At 45.6% G+C, this 16,178-nt stretch overlaps 1 protein-coding gene across 1 annotated transcript in view; it reads left to right on the forward strand.

Moving 5' to 3' along the window:
• Positions 1–10,816: 10,816 nt before the first annotated feature.
• Positions 10,817–16,178, forward strand: part of LOC128739484 (endothelin-converting enzyme homolog) — a 78,072-nt gene continuing 72,710 nt past the window's right edge. Inside the window, exon 1 of the mRNA XM_053834978.1 lies at positions 10,817–11,617. Coding sequence (XP_053690953.1) covers positions 10,817–11,617 — 801 coding nt within the window. The remainder of the gene's footprint in view (positions 11,618–16,178) is intronic.

The following is a 16,178-nucleotide window of genomic DNA, read 5'->3' on the forward strand; positions in this document are numbered from 1 at the left end:
GAGTTTGAAATATGTGGCACGCTTATTAGGGGGATTTTTTTTTATCTGCTGTAGTTCAACGGTTTACCTACACGTTATACAAACTTAATAAGCGGTGCTTCAATGACTATCCCTTAGCCCTTCACCTAATATTCCGTTCTTTCCCATTCACGCCCTGTCTCCCCTGAGATACTCTCAACATCTTTCTTTCATTGCTTTCTTGCACCGTTCCCTCCGTCGATTGTAAAAAAAAACTACCGTTATAAAAAACTAATGAGTTTTAAATTTCTACACAAGTTTGCCTCACTTTCATTTTCATAGTAAAATATTTGTTCTGAGATATCGGATTTAAGAGTTATAAATTGTCTAAATAAGTCAGTGGAATTAAAAAGTTTTCTGAGAGAACTGGCAAACCTCAGGTTTTATAACTATTTCTTTTTGTTTCCAAGACCATGAATTACGCCCGTGTAGATATAAATTTTCATGAAATTTTGTCAATAATGAATATACTAACATACTGAACCAAATTAAAATAGGGTATGTTGCTGCTTCGTCGTAATTGCCTATTCCCGTCCTATTCAACACAAATTATTAAAAATATCCTCGATTTTTACGACACACAATGTAAAATTAGTTATTACCTAATATTTTAGTTCGTTGACTATCATACGCGATCAATCAAAGTGAGCTGAGATCTATTTAAATGCTTTGTTTCATTAAAGAATTCCTAGCAGCCAAATTTCCTACGTTTTTTCGTGCGGCGAAGAAGTAAAGGTTTCAATTTCCGTCATTCATAATATGAAAATAACTCACGCAACGCATTGTCGTTATTCTGCAGCCGAGAAAACTTGCATGACCTACAGAAATGTTGCAGAATAGCATTTGTCATCCCGTCCTACACAAATACATGCGCGCTAGCTTCGTAAACATTATTGTTATTTTTAGTTCGGACAATGAAAAATATTGATGGACGGATTTTAAAACAGTACAACAAATTTAAAATATAAAGTCAGTTGCATAATTTCAATAAAATGCTTCTTTTTAGTGAATACAAGGGGCACGGCTCGGAGAATAAAGGTGTTTGAGTCTGCTGATTTGAGTCTGCAGAACTTTTAGAGTATTCATTAAATCCACCTAAGAAATGATGAAAATTATAGTGGCTTTCCTTACTACGACGAGAATTAGAAATAAACCCTAGAACTACCAAAATCGAACCAAAAATCTTCACAGGAATTAGAACAATAAATTCAACACAGCCATTGATTGTTTAGTATTTTTAATAAAGCATTTTCTTTCAACAGCAACTGAGAGTAAAGCGTATGAGAAAGTACCGGAATATGACAGAAACATGATAAAACACAAGTTAATAGCGAAAAAAACATTAGTGTTCCTTTTCTTAAGAGTAAAACTAACTTTCATTAAATATGTACACTGACAAATAAAGCATTCAGTAATTAATGCTGCGGCGGATAAGATGTGCTGATTCCTTTCATTCAAATACTTTCCCAAGAATTGCTCTTAAAATTCAAGCAATTGTGGTGTCCAATGAACCTTGTCCTCATAATTGCAAATGAACAGAATTATTAATTACCAACATTGTTGAAGCAACAATCTAGGTTAAAATGTGTCCTGCAATTTCAGCTGCTTTAACTTAAGGGATTGCAGCAGTTCCCAACTCGATTAGTGTTTCCAATCAACATCACCATAAAGCACGGAGCCAATCTTCACCATTGTATGCTTTAGATCTAGACAAGGATTGTGTTTCAGAAACGGAAAACCAGAGAATCCCTATTATGGCAGAGCAAATAGAACAATAAGTAATACTGTACAGAAACATGCATTGCAAAATTAAATACTTTAAACGTGCTCTTTCTCGTTTCTTTCATTTTCATTTAATTGGACTCAGTCACAGCATTCGTATAACAGGGTACAGCTCATATCAGAACAAAGCTATATAGCTACAGATTAAAACCTTACTAGTTTTAATAAAGAACACATATTGAACAAGCCAATAAACGCACTGTTAACTTTCCCAATAGTTTATCCTCCGTTCCCGTAACCTGAACCATCCTACCGGAGCAGTTTTTCATTCAATTTCATAGCAATGCTTTTCATCGAGTTTTTTTTCACTTTTTCATCCCGATCGAGCACGAATACTTGCTACACAACCCGTTCCCTCCACAACAATGTAGTATAATAAAATCAATGTTGACTTCTGAACAGTAATAAATTCTGCCATCCTTCAAGCGCACTCACCAGCAATTTCATTATAGCAAACTAAACAAACTGTACAGCAGCAGCAGCAGCAGCAGCAACAGCACGGGAACGGATGAGATCGAGGGGGATCGGGTGGTCCTCTCGAGTGGTGATGGAAGCGGCGATTGTGGCGATGGTGGATAAAATGAAATTTACCTAATTACAATCGCTACTCGCTCGCAACCGCAAACAAGCTTCGTTAATTGAAAAGCGTCAAAACACTACTGCCATTTGCCGGCCAATTCGTGTCATTTTATACCATCCATCCCTGCCCTGTCGCCGCCGGCTAGAACACAAATGATGGATCCTAACCGAAGGTGCACACCGAGATGAGATTGTTGGGGGGCTCCGTCAGAACCGAACCGGGCCAAGAATCGAACTCGGCCGCGATCAATTGGCTGCTGGATTCACTTGGGGTGCAAGCTGCCAAACGAGGCTGCCGGAGAAGTCGTTTAACTTTCCCTAATAACCTACCCTGTGTCTGTGGTCAGTCAACTGGTTTGCACGGATTAAGCTCGCTCCGAGCTGCTGCGGCTCTTAGTGTTGCCACTGGCACGCACAAGTTCTAGTTCGTAATATCCTAAAGTGGAATGCTGCAGAGAAGAATTCTTTTTCTTCTTCAACGTTGGCTGCTTGAAGTGCACTTCACTTGGCAAGCCATCACCGCCGCCGCCATCCAAAGCGACTCGTGCTCCGCTTGTTCACTGGGAAAGGGTGGCTGTCGGTTGCCCAGCGAAACTGCTCCGGTTCGAATTGACATAGTATAACTTTTTTGCCAACCGTCGAGTGGATCGTTCGCTAATAGATCGAAACGATTTAACAAGTAGATAAATCATTAGAAGAATAACCAAGAAAGATACATCCGCTCGGGTCAACGATGCCGGCAATCGACGACTCCGTGGTGTAAAAAATCGGGCGACTTTCAACGACGAAAACCGTGCCAGACCGTTGATCGTGGAACTTTGAAGAGAATTGGGGACTCTCAAAAATGACTAGCACACTTGGTGGGCAAATGTTTGACTCGTCATGGTGTACAAATCAATACAAAATTTCATCTGATATTTCAAGAATTCTGCCATATACACTCATTCGTAAAGATGTGCATCGTTTGAGTGAATTCCACAAAGGAATTTTAGGGATTGCCTTACTTACAGGACTAAAATTCTAGAACAATAGTCCTAGAATGCAATGCATTTTGAGAATTTCTAACTGTAGGATTTTTTATGCGTTAATATAGGCACACAGTATTCAGACACATTTTCCATTTCCCTTGAAATTGGTTGAGCGATTCCGGAGATGTCTTCATGTTCCATGGTTTTCACTTTCAAATGAACGTTCTGTCGAGTTTCGAGTAACAGTTCAAAAGTGATTTTGAACACCTCCTACAAAATGAATCAAAAACCAACTGGACAGCTGATAAAGCAGCAATGGGTGCAATACACGTAATGGGCAGTTTCCCCATTGAGGAGGTGGTTTCCATTTCGTATGAAGGTTTCGTGATTGTCAAAATCAACGGGATCTACGTATGCAGCTGTAACGCACCCCCAAGATGGACCATGGAGCTGAACGAAAAACTCATCGGGCGAAGGCCGATCATCGTTGCGGGAGACTTTAACGCTTAGGCTGTGGAGTGGGGGAGCAGATGCACCAACGCCAGAGGATACAGTCTGTTAGAAGCCCTGGCTAAGATGGAAATTGCACTGTTCAACGAAGGTATCGTTAGCACTTTTCGTAAAGACGGCCGCGAATCCATCCGAACATAAATTGGAGGGTCTGCGACTTCTGAACAGTAATAAGCCAGAACCTACGAGCGGAAGTGGAAGACGACGGCCTTTGACAGGGATCTTTTCGTCGAGGCACTCCGGGTGGACGGTGGAAGATCGATCTTGAATGAGAACGAGTTGACAGGTATATTGGTCAGGGCATGTGATGCTACCATGCCCAGAAAACAGGAACCGAGAAAAGAGCGGCGACCGGCTTATTGGTGGAATGCAGCAATTAGCAACCATCGTGCTAGTTATCTCAGAGCCAGAAGACGCGTCCAAAGAACCAGAACTGAAGCGGATCGGGAAGAACGTAGCGCGGCGTTTAGAGTGGCCAGGGCTGCATTGAAACGGGAGATAAAACAAAGTAAACGCTGAAGGTTATCGTGGAGGGACTTTTTCCGACGCACGCCCCTACGATGTGGCCAACAATACCGTACGGTCCAGAAGAGAGGGCTAGCGCTGATGATCTGCAAGTCTCAATCGATGAAATAGTGGCAGTGGCAAGACAGCTAAAAATGAAGAAGGCCCCTGGTCCTGATGGGATTCCTAACGTGGCTTTTAAGGCAGCAATACAAGCGTTCGCGGATTTGTTCAGGACCGTGCTGCAGAAAGGCTTAGAAGATGGTAGCTTCCCGGACCGATGGAAGATCCAGAAGCTAGTGCTGTTGCCGAAGCCAGGGAAGCCTGCGGGGGATCCAGCGTCATACAGGCCGATATGTCTACTGGATACATGCGGGAAACTCCTGGAGAGGATAATCCTGAATAGGCATACGAGGTATACAGAAGGTGAACACGGTCTGTCATACATGCAGTTTGGGTTCCGGAAAGGGAAGGCCACGGTGGATGCAATTCGGACAGTGATCAAGCGAGCCGAGAAGTCGTCCAAACAGAGGCGAAGAGGAGATCGTTTTTGTGCCGTTGTAACGATCGACGTAAAAAACGCCTTTAACAGCGCCAGTTGGGAGGCCATTGCCGAATCGTTGCATACAATGCATGTCCCGGGATATCTATGCAGAATACTGAGGAGTTACTTCAGGAATCGGACGCTTGTTTACGAGACCGCCGAGGGGCGCAAGACGATGAACATTACGTCTGGAGGCCCCCAAGGCTCCATCCTTGGCCCAACGCTCTGGAACGGGATGTACAACGGCCCTACTAGCACAGTTGTTATAAACTAGTCGTGGTAACCGATTAATGACTAATTTCAGTCATAAATAGGTTGCAACAACTAGAAACGACAAAAGTGTGCTACTTGGGGGTGTACTGTCTCTGAAGCTGCCTAGAGGCACGGTGATCGTCGGCTTTGCAGATGACATCGTGCTATCGGTGACAGGCGAGTCACTGGAGGAGGTAGAAATGCTGGTGATAGAGACGATTAGAACTATCGAGAACTGGATGCATGGTGCAAAGTTACAAATCGCCCACCATAAAACGGAGGTTCTGCTGGTTAGCAACAGTAAGGCCGTACAACATGCAGTCGTCACCGTCGGAGAGCACATTATTACTTCAACGCGCGCGGTCAAGCATCTGGGAGTAATGATAGACGACCGGTTGAACTTCAACTGCCACGTCGACTACGCTTGCGAGAAGGCGGCGAAGGCTATCAATTCGATAGCCAAAATCATGCCGAATTGTTACGGGCCGAGTAGTAGTAAGCGGAGACTGCTGGCTAGTGTGCCATCATCGATACTGCGGTATGGAGGTCCAGCCTGGATCGCAGTACTACGATCGAAGCGGAAAATGTAAGAGTTGCCAGTGCATATAGAACAATATCGTCGGAGGCAGTATGTGTTATCGCTGGAATGATCCCCATCAGCATCATGCTCGTGGAAGATAACGACTGCTACGGACGAAGAAATATCAGAGGAGCCCGGAAGCTGGCGAGAGAAGAGTCGCTGAGCAAATGGCAGCAAGAGTGGGATAGGGCCGAGAATGGTAGATGGACGCACCGACTCATACCGGTTCTGTCAACCTGGTTGAACAGGAAACATGGAGACGTTCACTCGACGCAGGTTCTCTAGGGTCACGGTTGCTTCAGGCAATACCTGCACTCGTTCGGGCACGCTGCGACACCATTCTGCCCGGAATGCAGAGAGACGGTAGAAACACCACAGCATGTGGTTTTTTAATGTCCTCGATTTGCCGCGATACGAAGGGAGATGCCGCCCCTGACGGTGGAGAACATAGTAGGCGAAATGTGTCGGGAGGAGAGCGTGTGGAATGCCGTCACCGGAGCAAACCAAGCTTGGACAGAAACACTACGAGGGCGGCCGTGAGAGGATAGATGTTATGTTGGTCGCTATCCCTGGATCGGTTCGCGTCTTGATAGAAGAAGTGGTAGTGTGGTGGCGAACTCTACGGAGCAGTGCTGAGCCCAACAAGAAACCCTGCGAGTGTGGTCGTGTCTCGACAGACGCATCGTTGAAGCGACAAGCGCGACGGAGCAAACCAAGCTTGACAGAAACACTACGAGGGCGGCCTTGAGAGGATGGTTGTTATGTTGGTCCCTGGATCGGTTCGCGTCTCGACAGATGAAGTGGAAGTGCAGTGGCGAACTCGACGGAGCAGTGCTGAGCCTAACAAGAAACCCTGCGAGGGTGGCCGTGAGGAGATGGAAGTCATGACGGTCGCCATCTTTGAATCGGTACACGTCTCGACAGGTGCAAGGAAAGTGGACGGTGAAGGAGAATGTAGTAGCACCAAGAATGGCAGAACCCTGCGAGGGTGAATGTGAAGGAGTGGACGTTATGACGGTCATCGCCGGATCGGGGTGTACAGACACAGCCTCCCCCCGAAGTAATACTTAACGGTAGTTCCGGCGGGGTTAAGGTCAGACGCCCGTGAGGTTTTTAGTGGGTTAGAGTCCCATACTGTGCCACGTGATGTAGCAATATATCATTAGTGTGCCTGGCATTGAGCGTTTCCTCACGTAAAAAACCCACACACACACACACACACACACACACACACACACACACACACACACACACACACACACACACACACACACACACACACACAACACACACACACACACACACACACACACACACACACACACACACACACACACACACACACACACACACACAGGCCGGTGAACGCCCTAACCCAGCGGTTACTTTTTTACTTAGGTGGCTTGCCGTCCTAAGACAAAGCCTGTTGAACAAAGTTTCTCCATGTAATTCGGTTGAGGGCTACCGCTCTCCAATTCCTCGGACACCGAGTACTCTCCGCCAGATCTCGCTCCACCAGGTCTAACCATCTTGCTCGCTGCGCTCCAGGTCGTCTTGTTCCTACTACTTTGCAGGGTAGTTGTCCGGCATTCTTGCAACATGCCCTGCCCATCGTATCCGTCCAGCTTTAGCCACCTTCTGGATACTGGGTTCGCCATAGAGCTGTGCGAGTTCATGGTTCATCCTCCGTCTCCATACTCCGTTTTCCTGTACGCCGCCGAAGATCTTTCTTAGCACTCGTCGTTCGAAAACTCCGAGCACTCGCAGGTCCTCCTCGAGCATTGTCCATGTTTCATGCCCGTAGCGAACAACCGGTCTAATAAGCGTCTTGTACAGGGTGCACTTTGTACGGGGACTTAGTCTGTTCGACCGCAATTGCTTATGGAGCCCATAGTACGCACGACTTCCGCTGATAATAAAACCCAGCGGTTATGGTACCGATCAAAGTCAGTTGGGCTTTGTACGACCCTATATAGCCTTTTAATGGGAGCAGGAACTCTTATCCCTACCTCCACGTGGTGCCGGCCGGGACGCAGCCGGGCCTAGGGTCGACCAAATACCAGTCTTTGGTTGCACCCTCGGTTGTGTGCTAACAGGGAGAGGGGGGCACGTAGTGCAGTGGTGTAAAGACGCAAGCATAGCTCAAGTCCCATAAACCAGCTGCAGACGTCGTAGTGTCCTGTTAGAACTCAGGACTCTTAACCGAAAAGCCAGATCAGGAGTGCCGAGGGCACATTAGGATCGGTGCCAGGAAGATCCTAATTATGGTATACTGGAATGGCGGGAAAACGATCGGATTAGACGCTATTGGGCCGACAGCTGTGCTATTCTACTACCTTAGGTAAGGAAGGGTGACACCTTCCCGAAACGGCGAGTAGGCTAATGGTACAGCTGCCATCCGTCCCACTAAAACCGTGGCAGGTCTCTAGGTACATTCAAAGCTCATCACTTACGTCAAAGTGTGGTGGTGTAGGCTCAGATGATACATTCCCGACTAACGCTGATCGGATGCTGACATCCCTATGCCTATGAAGGATAGGGGAAATGTCCCTAGCCATGGCCTCCCTGCTTGCATAGATACCCATGGGATCGTAAAGGCGACTATACAAATACGAGCGGAGATAGCGGCCTAGAGTTGGGGCCCAACAGCATGGAAATAGATCCACAAACACCAAAACAAGCTGGAGAAAAAGGAAAGGAAGACCCGTTCGCCCGAAGTGCGAAATTACAGCATTCGCCAACTCGGACCGAGGTTGATATGGCAAATGCCCAAAGGAGCGAGAATCCCCAAGGAGGGCAGCAAGTACTGGGCACTGGCAACAGCAATCCGCAGCCCGTGCAACAGGGACTGTCGTACGGTAAATCGAAGCTGGAGAAGGTCAGGCAGAAGGCAGCCGAAGAACTCAACGGTTTTGTCAAGGACAAACACTACGTGGACAAGGAGATCAAGCAGCTGGCTATAAGGTTAAACTCCGCCATTTACGCGGTCGATAAGGAACAGCCGAGCCTGCGAACGAGGGTAGAAATTGCTGAAGAAGCGTTGGCAAACACTAAGGAAGCGAACCGAGCGGAAAGCGAGGAGACATCGCGTCGCCACAACCCGCTAGCGAAGAAACGGGGTAGAACGTCACCAGAAGAGGTGGCAGCGAATGGGCTTAAAATGCTTAAAGATATTCACGAAGGGCCTATGATCCAGAAAACGGAGGAGGTAGTAGTCGAAAAAGATGGCTGGAACACGGTCACTGGCAAGAAAAAGAAAGGGCCAAAGATGCAACCACGAAAGCTGAGAAAGAAAGGTGACGCCCTTGTGGAGTGGTGGAACTAAAGGACAAAGCCACCTACGCTGAACTCCTGCTAAGAGTAAGGAATGACCCTGCACTCAAAGAACTGGGTGACAACGTGGCGAAAACCAGGCGCACGCAAAACGGAGATATGCTTTTTGAGTTGAAGAAGGACCCATCGGTCAAGAGCTCTACCTATAAGCAGCTGGTAAAAAACTCCTTGGGTGGCGAGGTGAAGGTGAGAGCCTTGTCCCAAGAGACGACACTCGAGTGTAGAAACCTGGAAGAAATCACCACGGAAGATGAGTTAGTAACTGCCTTGAAAGAACAAGCACATCTAGGAGAGGTACCTTTCTCTGTACGGCTGAGAAAAGGATTCGAGGGTACCCAGATAGCTGCAATTAAACTCCCTGTGGCAGCTGCCAGTAAGGTATTGGAGACGGGTAAGATCAAAGTGGGGTGGTCAGTGTGCTCACGGAGAGCTGCCCAACTACCCGAAAGATGCTTAAAGTGTCTAAACTTTGGTCACCAGGCGAGGAACTGCAAAGGGCCGGACAGATCTAAGCTGTGTCGGAAATGCGGCGAGACTGGTCATTTTATGAAAGACTGTACTAAGCCGCCAAAGTGTATGCTGTGTACCAATGAGGAGGGAAATGGCCACTTTACAGGTGGTCCAAGATGCTCGGTCTATAAAAACACGTTGACTGGCAGAAGATAATGAAGGTGACCCAAATCAATCTGAACCACTGTGACACGGCACAACAACTACTGTGACAGTCAACTACAAAAACGGAGTGCGAAGTTGCAATTATTGCAGAACCGTATCATGTTCCTTCTGACAACGGTGACTGGATTGCAGACAGAGCAAGGATGGCTGCAATTTATGTTACGGATAGATATCCTATCCAGGAAGTGGTCACGAGCACAAACAACGGGTTCGTTATCGCCAAGATCAACGGTATATTCGAGTGTAGTTGCTATGCACCCCCAAGATGGACAATGGAGCAGTTTCACCAGATGTTGGAGGAACTTACCGAACAGCTCAACAATCGGAGACCAGTTGTGATTGGAGGAGATTTTAATGCTTGGCAGTAGATTGGGGAAGCAGATGCACTATTGCAAGAGGCTGCAGTCTACTACAAGCTCTTGCAAAACTGGATGTCAACCTAATGAACCAAGGCACCACCAGCACCTTCCGCAAAGATGGGCGAGAATCCATTATCGACGTCACCTTTTACAGCACGTCGCTGGTGGCAAACACAAATCGGAGAGTTTGCGAGAGTTACACTCACAGTGACCATCAGGCGATCCGGTACTACATTGGCCAGCGAAACACTGTACCACCACAGAGGCATAGATTCCACGAGAGCAAGTGGAAAACGAAGCAATTCGACAGCGATCTTTTTGTCGAAGCTTTGCGAGCAGAGAGTGGCCATTCAGTCCGGGACGTAGACGAGCTGACGGAAAGGCTAGTGAGAGCATGTGACACAACCATGCCAAGAAAATTGGAACCCAGGAACAAACGACGACCAGCGTACTGGTGGAATGAGGCACTAAGCGAACTTAGAGCTAGATGTCTCAGCGCCAGAAGACGCGCACATCGAGCAAGATCTGAGACGGAAAGAGAGGAACGTAGAGAAGTCTACAGAGTGGTTAGGGTTACGCTGAAACAGGTGATCAAGCGGTGCAAATCTAACTGTTTCCAGGAGCTGCGCCAAGACGCCGATGCCAACCCATGGGGTGACGCATACCGCATCACCATGAGAAAGTTGAAAGGCCCCACGATGCCCGCTGAAACATGCCAAACAAGCTGAAGGTGATCATCGAGGGACTCTTTCCGCAGCATGCCCCAACGACCTGGCCCCCGACACCCTATCGTGGGCAAGAGGATAGCAACGCCGCAGAAAGAATAATCACCAATGAGGAACTGGTGATAGTTGCAAAGGGATTGAAGACGCGAAAAGCACCCGGAATGAATGGAATCCCCGACATTGCTTTGAAAACGGCGATCTTGGCGTTTCCGGACATGTTTAGGTCGGTCATGCAGAAATGCCTGGACGAAAGCCACTTTCCAGACAGATGGAAGGCGCAGAAGTTGGTGCTGCTACCTCAACCAGGTAAATCACCGGTCGATCCTGCTTCGTGTAGGCCTATATGCCTGCTGGATACTCTAGGAAAACTCCTGGAAAAGGTAATTCTCAACAGATTGACGATTTGGTTTCCGGAAAGGAAAGTCCACGGTGGATGCTATCCGGACAGTAATCTAAAGGGCCGAGAAGTCGTTAATGCTACTTTCAGAATCGCGTACACTAGGTACGACACATCAGTTGGACGAAAGACCATCAGGATCACGGCGGGCGTCCCTCAAGGTTCCATCCTCGGTCCAACGCTTTGGAATGGAATGTACAACGACGTGTTGACATTAAATCTACCTAAAGGTGTCGAGATTGTCGGCTTTGCAGACGACGTAATACTAACGGTCACAGGTGAATCGTTGGAAGAGGTGGAAATGCTGGCCACTGAAACCATAGACATGATAGCACATTGGATGCAGGGAGCAAAACTCCAGCTGGCTCACCACAAGACGGAAGTACTAGTGGTTAGTAACCGTAAAGCAGTGCTGCAGGCACAAATTACCGTCGGAGATCATGTCATAGTCATAGAGCCGACAAGGCACTCAAAAACCGCTAAATTTTGAATCATAACGGGGAGTTACCTTTATTTGTGATGGTATTCTCTATTGCAACAAAACAATCAAAACACTCAGATAAACGTGGTGGGACAGTGGCATTGATGATATTAAATTATTTACAAATTTTTCGGGACAGATTTACGAATCTCTTCAGAATCTCCAATCAGCAGATTCATCTTCGATGAAGTAGCAAGGTATGTGGACGAAGTTTCTGAAGTAACAGGAAATATGAACCGAACTTTTCCGTTTTTAAAGGTTTATCATTCTAATAATGGGTCTCAAGAAACCGACAATTATTCAAAAGAAATGGCGGTTCACTGTGACCAGTGTTGCTAATTATCTCACACATGCGTACTTGTTCTAATGAACACACCGGCATAAGCATTCCTTTTGGACCTCCGCTCTTGTTTATTTACGCACTGCAACGACTTTCGCGAGTGTGTATTTAACTAACAGCCTCGGTCGTCGCTCTCGCACGTTATTCCAACGTGAGCAACTGATACCGATCACTCACGAGGACTCGCACTCCCATCCGCGTGTAGAATCGTGGCCGTAGGATGAAGAAGAAAACAAAAAGTAATGCAAAATCTGTGTCTCAGTATGCCGCTAGGCCTCACGGGCAGCTGGCTACTCACGAGTTGTTTCCACGTGAGTGGTTATGCAGGAAGACGCTACGAGACTGTGCGTTTGCGAGTGTGTAGGTAGTAGAATGTCTGCAGACAGCAACGTCGGCTGCTTTTCGTTTGTTCTGGGAGTGCAATTTTGAGAATTTGCGTGGAGCGACAAATCGGCTAGCGTCGGCCCTGAATATATCTCCTACACCAAGTTGCCTAAGAAGGTTCTTCTGTGGCTGACGGTAAGCGAGAAGGGAATGTCCAAACTACAGTTCTTTTGCGGTCAACGGGGATTTTTAGACGAACCTGCAACGGAGGATCTATTTCTATAATTACATGGTCCCAACGGAGTAACAGCTGATCGGCAAGGCCACGAAACAGCTGAAGAACATTCCGGTATCCATCTTTTCATCGGCCATGTTGTTGTGTTGTGTTATGTTGTAAGAACAATAAATGTGGTGTCCAAAGTAAAGGAACAAAATTCCAAAGTAAAGAAAAATTTGTTTCATTGAATTATCTTTGGTAGATTTTCTTTCAACGCCATCCGAAAATAGTCCATTTTTTAGTCCGCTATAACAAAGGTTATACGAAAAGTAACCTAGTTCATGAGCTTATCAGGAATTAGAGAAAAGACTATTTGAAGATCAGCGATTTAGTAATATGGACTCCACAAGTCCCTAAGGGCTGGTAAGCTTCGCCCACCAAATGCTGTACCAAATGTACAATATACAAAACGCTAATAAGACCGGTAGTCCTTTACGGGCACGAAGCGTAGACAATGCTCGACGGGGACTTGAAAGTATTGGCCGTTTTTGAACGTCGTGTGCTTAGTAGAGATGGTCGGGTAGCGGAAAATTTACCCGAAACCCGCACCCGTACCCGTACCCGCCGGGTACGGGTCGGGTTCGGGTATTGAAAAAAAATATTTTGCGGGTTCGGGTCGGGTACGGGTTTGGTTTTGAAACCGGGTACGGGTCGGGTCGGGTCTATTGACCTCGTTTAACACTAAAGATTGTCGGGTATCCGGACCCGTACCCGTGCCCGACGGGTTGCGGTCGGGTTCGGGTATCAAAAAAAATAAACTTGCGGGTTCGGGTCGGGCACGGGTTTTTATTTTTTTTTCTAATCGGGTACGGGTCGGGTTCGGGTATTCAAATTTTCATACCCGACCATCTCTAGTGCTTAGGACCGTCTTTGGCGGTGTGTCTGAGAACGATGGTATGAAGGAGATGGATGAACCTAAAGGATGAAGTTGCTAAAGCTGGAAGGATATAATGAGTGGTACATGTTGTTAAAATACCGGACACCAACCCCGCGAAAATGGTTTTCGCCTCGAATCCGGTTGGTATCAGACACAGAGATGCGCAGCATGCTTGTTGGTTAGACCAACTAGAGCAAGACATGGAAAGTGTGAGACATTCGAGAAATTAGACACGGACCGCCATGGATCGAGTTTATTGGCGGAACATTGTTGTGCAGGTGAAATCCTAAAGGACAACGCACCAGGATAAGTCAGTAAGTAAATTATAGATGACGGTTAAAGCACAGAGAACAGACTAGCAGCAACTAGACCAGTGGCAAACTAAAACTTGGTGTCGCTGCCATCGCTACTTTGTAACTCTAGCACAAAGTAATATTGGTAAAGGTACATGCATATTTTTTCACGCGTGTGGCAAACTGTTTCTGGAGGACGCCACCGGCAAATTTTACACACAAAAAATCGATTACTTTCTTCGAGTCTGTTAACCTGCTCTCTGTGGTTAAAGTTTAGAACATAATAGTATAAGAAATGCTGTTGCAATATTACTAGGTGAAATATGATTAAAAAAAAATTCTTTTATTCTGACCATCTCTATTTGCCCTTTTCATACGTTTACTTGCAGCTAACGTGTGTGCTCCAACGGTAGCGGCAGGTTGCTTATTATTTAAAACTCCTTTAGATGAACATGACACCAAACACCGCTCATACCAAATACACCATAATAGAATGAATGCAAAAAGTTGTTGAGATGCCATTACGTGCACAAGGGCGACATCTATGTACAATGGATGTAATGAGACAAAATCGAGAGATTTGAAATTTTTATGCACTTGTTCGGTGTGATACCTAATTTAAATACCTAGACCTGTTTCATCTAGGTTATAAGCAATAAAATGGTTTTATCTGATATTTTGCTATGAAATTCGGATCGTGTTTTTCAAACTGAAGTAGGGATTTTGCTTCAAAATTATAATTAAAAACCTGATACTTGTAGTACTTTATTTTCAAAAACATTTTACTCCTCTTTCTCTAAAACGAATTTGTTTATTTTTCTTCTAAATTTTGCTTGCTTCATTAGCTGTTTACCTTTAAATGTCCTGAAAAAACATCAACCTCCATCAGTTTCTCCTTGGCTCGAATCGCACAATTAAACCCGCATCTCTGATAAATATCAACTGAACGCTTTCATAATTATCGGCACATTCCGACAAGCCATCGAAATACTTCGACAGATGATTCGGATTCATTGCACGAGTGGTATTTTACGGTCAATTGTCATTTTTGCTGTTTTATCACGTGACACGTGAGAAGTAGTTTGCCCAGGCCAAACCAGAAAACACCGACGGAGCGCATTACAGAAGCCGCAGCAGCCGCAGCAGCAGCAGCCAGCAGTAGATTGGTATCTCAGGAGGAAAGCCGTTCACCGCCACAACAAGCTGAAGCTAATAATGTGTTTATTTTTTCATTTTTCTGCTTGCTTGCTTCCTTCCATTCTCAGCATAAAATTGTGCAATTGCTTGTTTAGTGCTACAGCAATGCGCCGACGTGCACCGACCTCTGCGGGTTTATCAATTAGTTTCGTACATTTATTTCTGAGCAAGCATTACCGTCTGCGTTTATGGCGGCGTGGCAACGAGAGTTAGCCAACAGTTGGTAGGTCGGCGGTTGGTACCTACGGCAAATGCTGTCACCAAGTGCGCTGATTTACGGCCCGTTAATCCTGCTTCTGGTGTGATCTTACGGTGGGAAAAAGCTCTAGCGGGCATAAATCAGGCTTGTTTTTGTGGACCGATGTCCTGAAGCTCTTCGGTCAATTAATGAGCTGTGACAAATGGAGGAATGCTGAGGACATAATTAGGATGCAGATAATGAAGACATTATATGAATGTGAGAAATGTTATAAAAACGGAAAGTAAATTTGGATGAGATGCCAAACAGAGAAAGATTGAAAATCAGAAGAAATAGAGAAAACGAACAGAAAAGGCAGTACATTAAATAAAGAAAAATTTAAAGCATGAATGAGATTAACAAACGAACAAAATAGCGAAGACAGCACTAAGAGAAAAAGGAGATCGAAGAATGAAGAAGTATATTTAAAAAGGAAAGAGATAAACAAAAAAGTAAAGCGAGCGAAACTAAACAGTAAAATGCAAGAGAGTGAGATAAACTAATTGCAGTATGTTAACACTAAAGTAATATTGGAAAGGGATGGGAAAATGTAATAAAACTGGAAAAGGATTGAAAAAAGGCTACAAACAAACTGGAAAAAGTGAAAGAAAATAGATAAAAAGCAATAAAAAATTTGTATAAGATGGCACAGCCATCTAATCTATCTAATCTCACACTAACGCAGCCAATTCTTGAAGGCATCCTGGAAAATGACGATTACTTGAATCAATTATTTTTCTTGTCAACGGTCAGGCGCAGCATGTACCGCAGAGAGAATTCCAAGGAATCAAATGGAACCAGAAAAAATACCTACCCAGTAAACCATTTGGTTTGTATATCTCGATTGCAACTGAGATGTACGAAATCATATCTGAACGAAAAAGTTATATTTCACGCCATATAAGAACATATATGTACCAAAGTG

This window comes from Sabethes cyaneus, chromosome 3, assembly GCF_943734655.1.
Source record: "Sabethes cyaneus chromosome 3, idSabCyanKW18_F2, whole genome shotgun sequence".
Classification (NCBI taxonomy): domain Eukaryota; kingdom Metazoa; phylum Arthropoda; class Insecta; order Diptera; family Culicidae; genus Sabethes; species Sabethes cyaneus.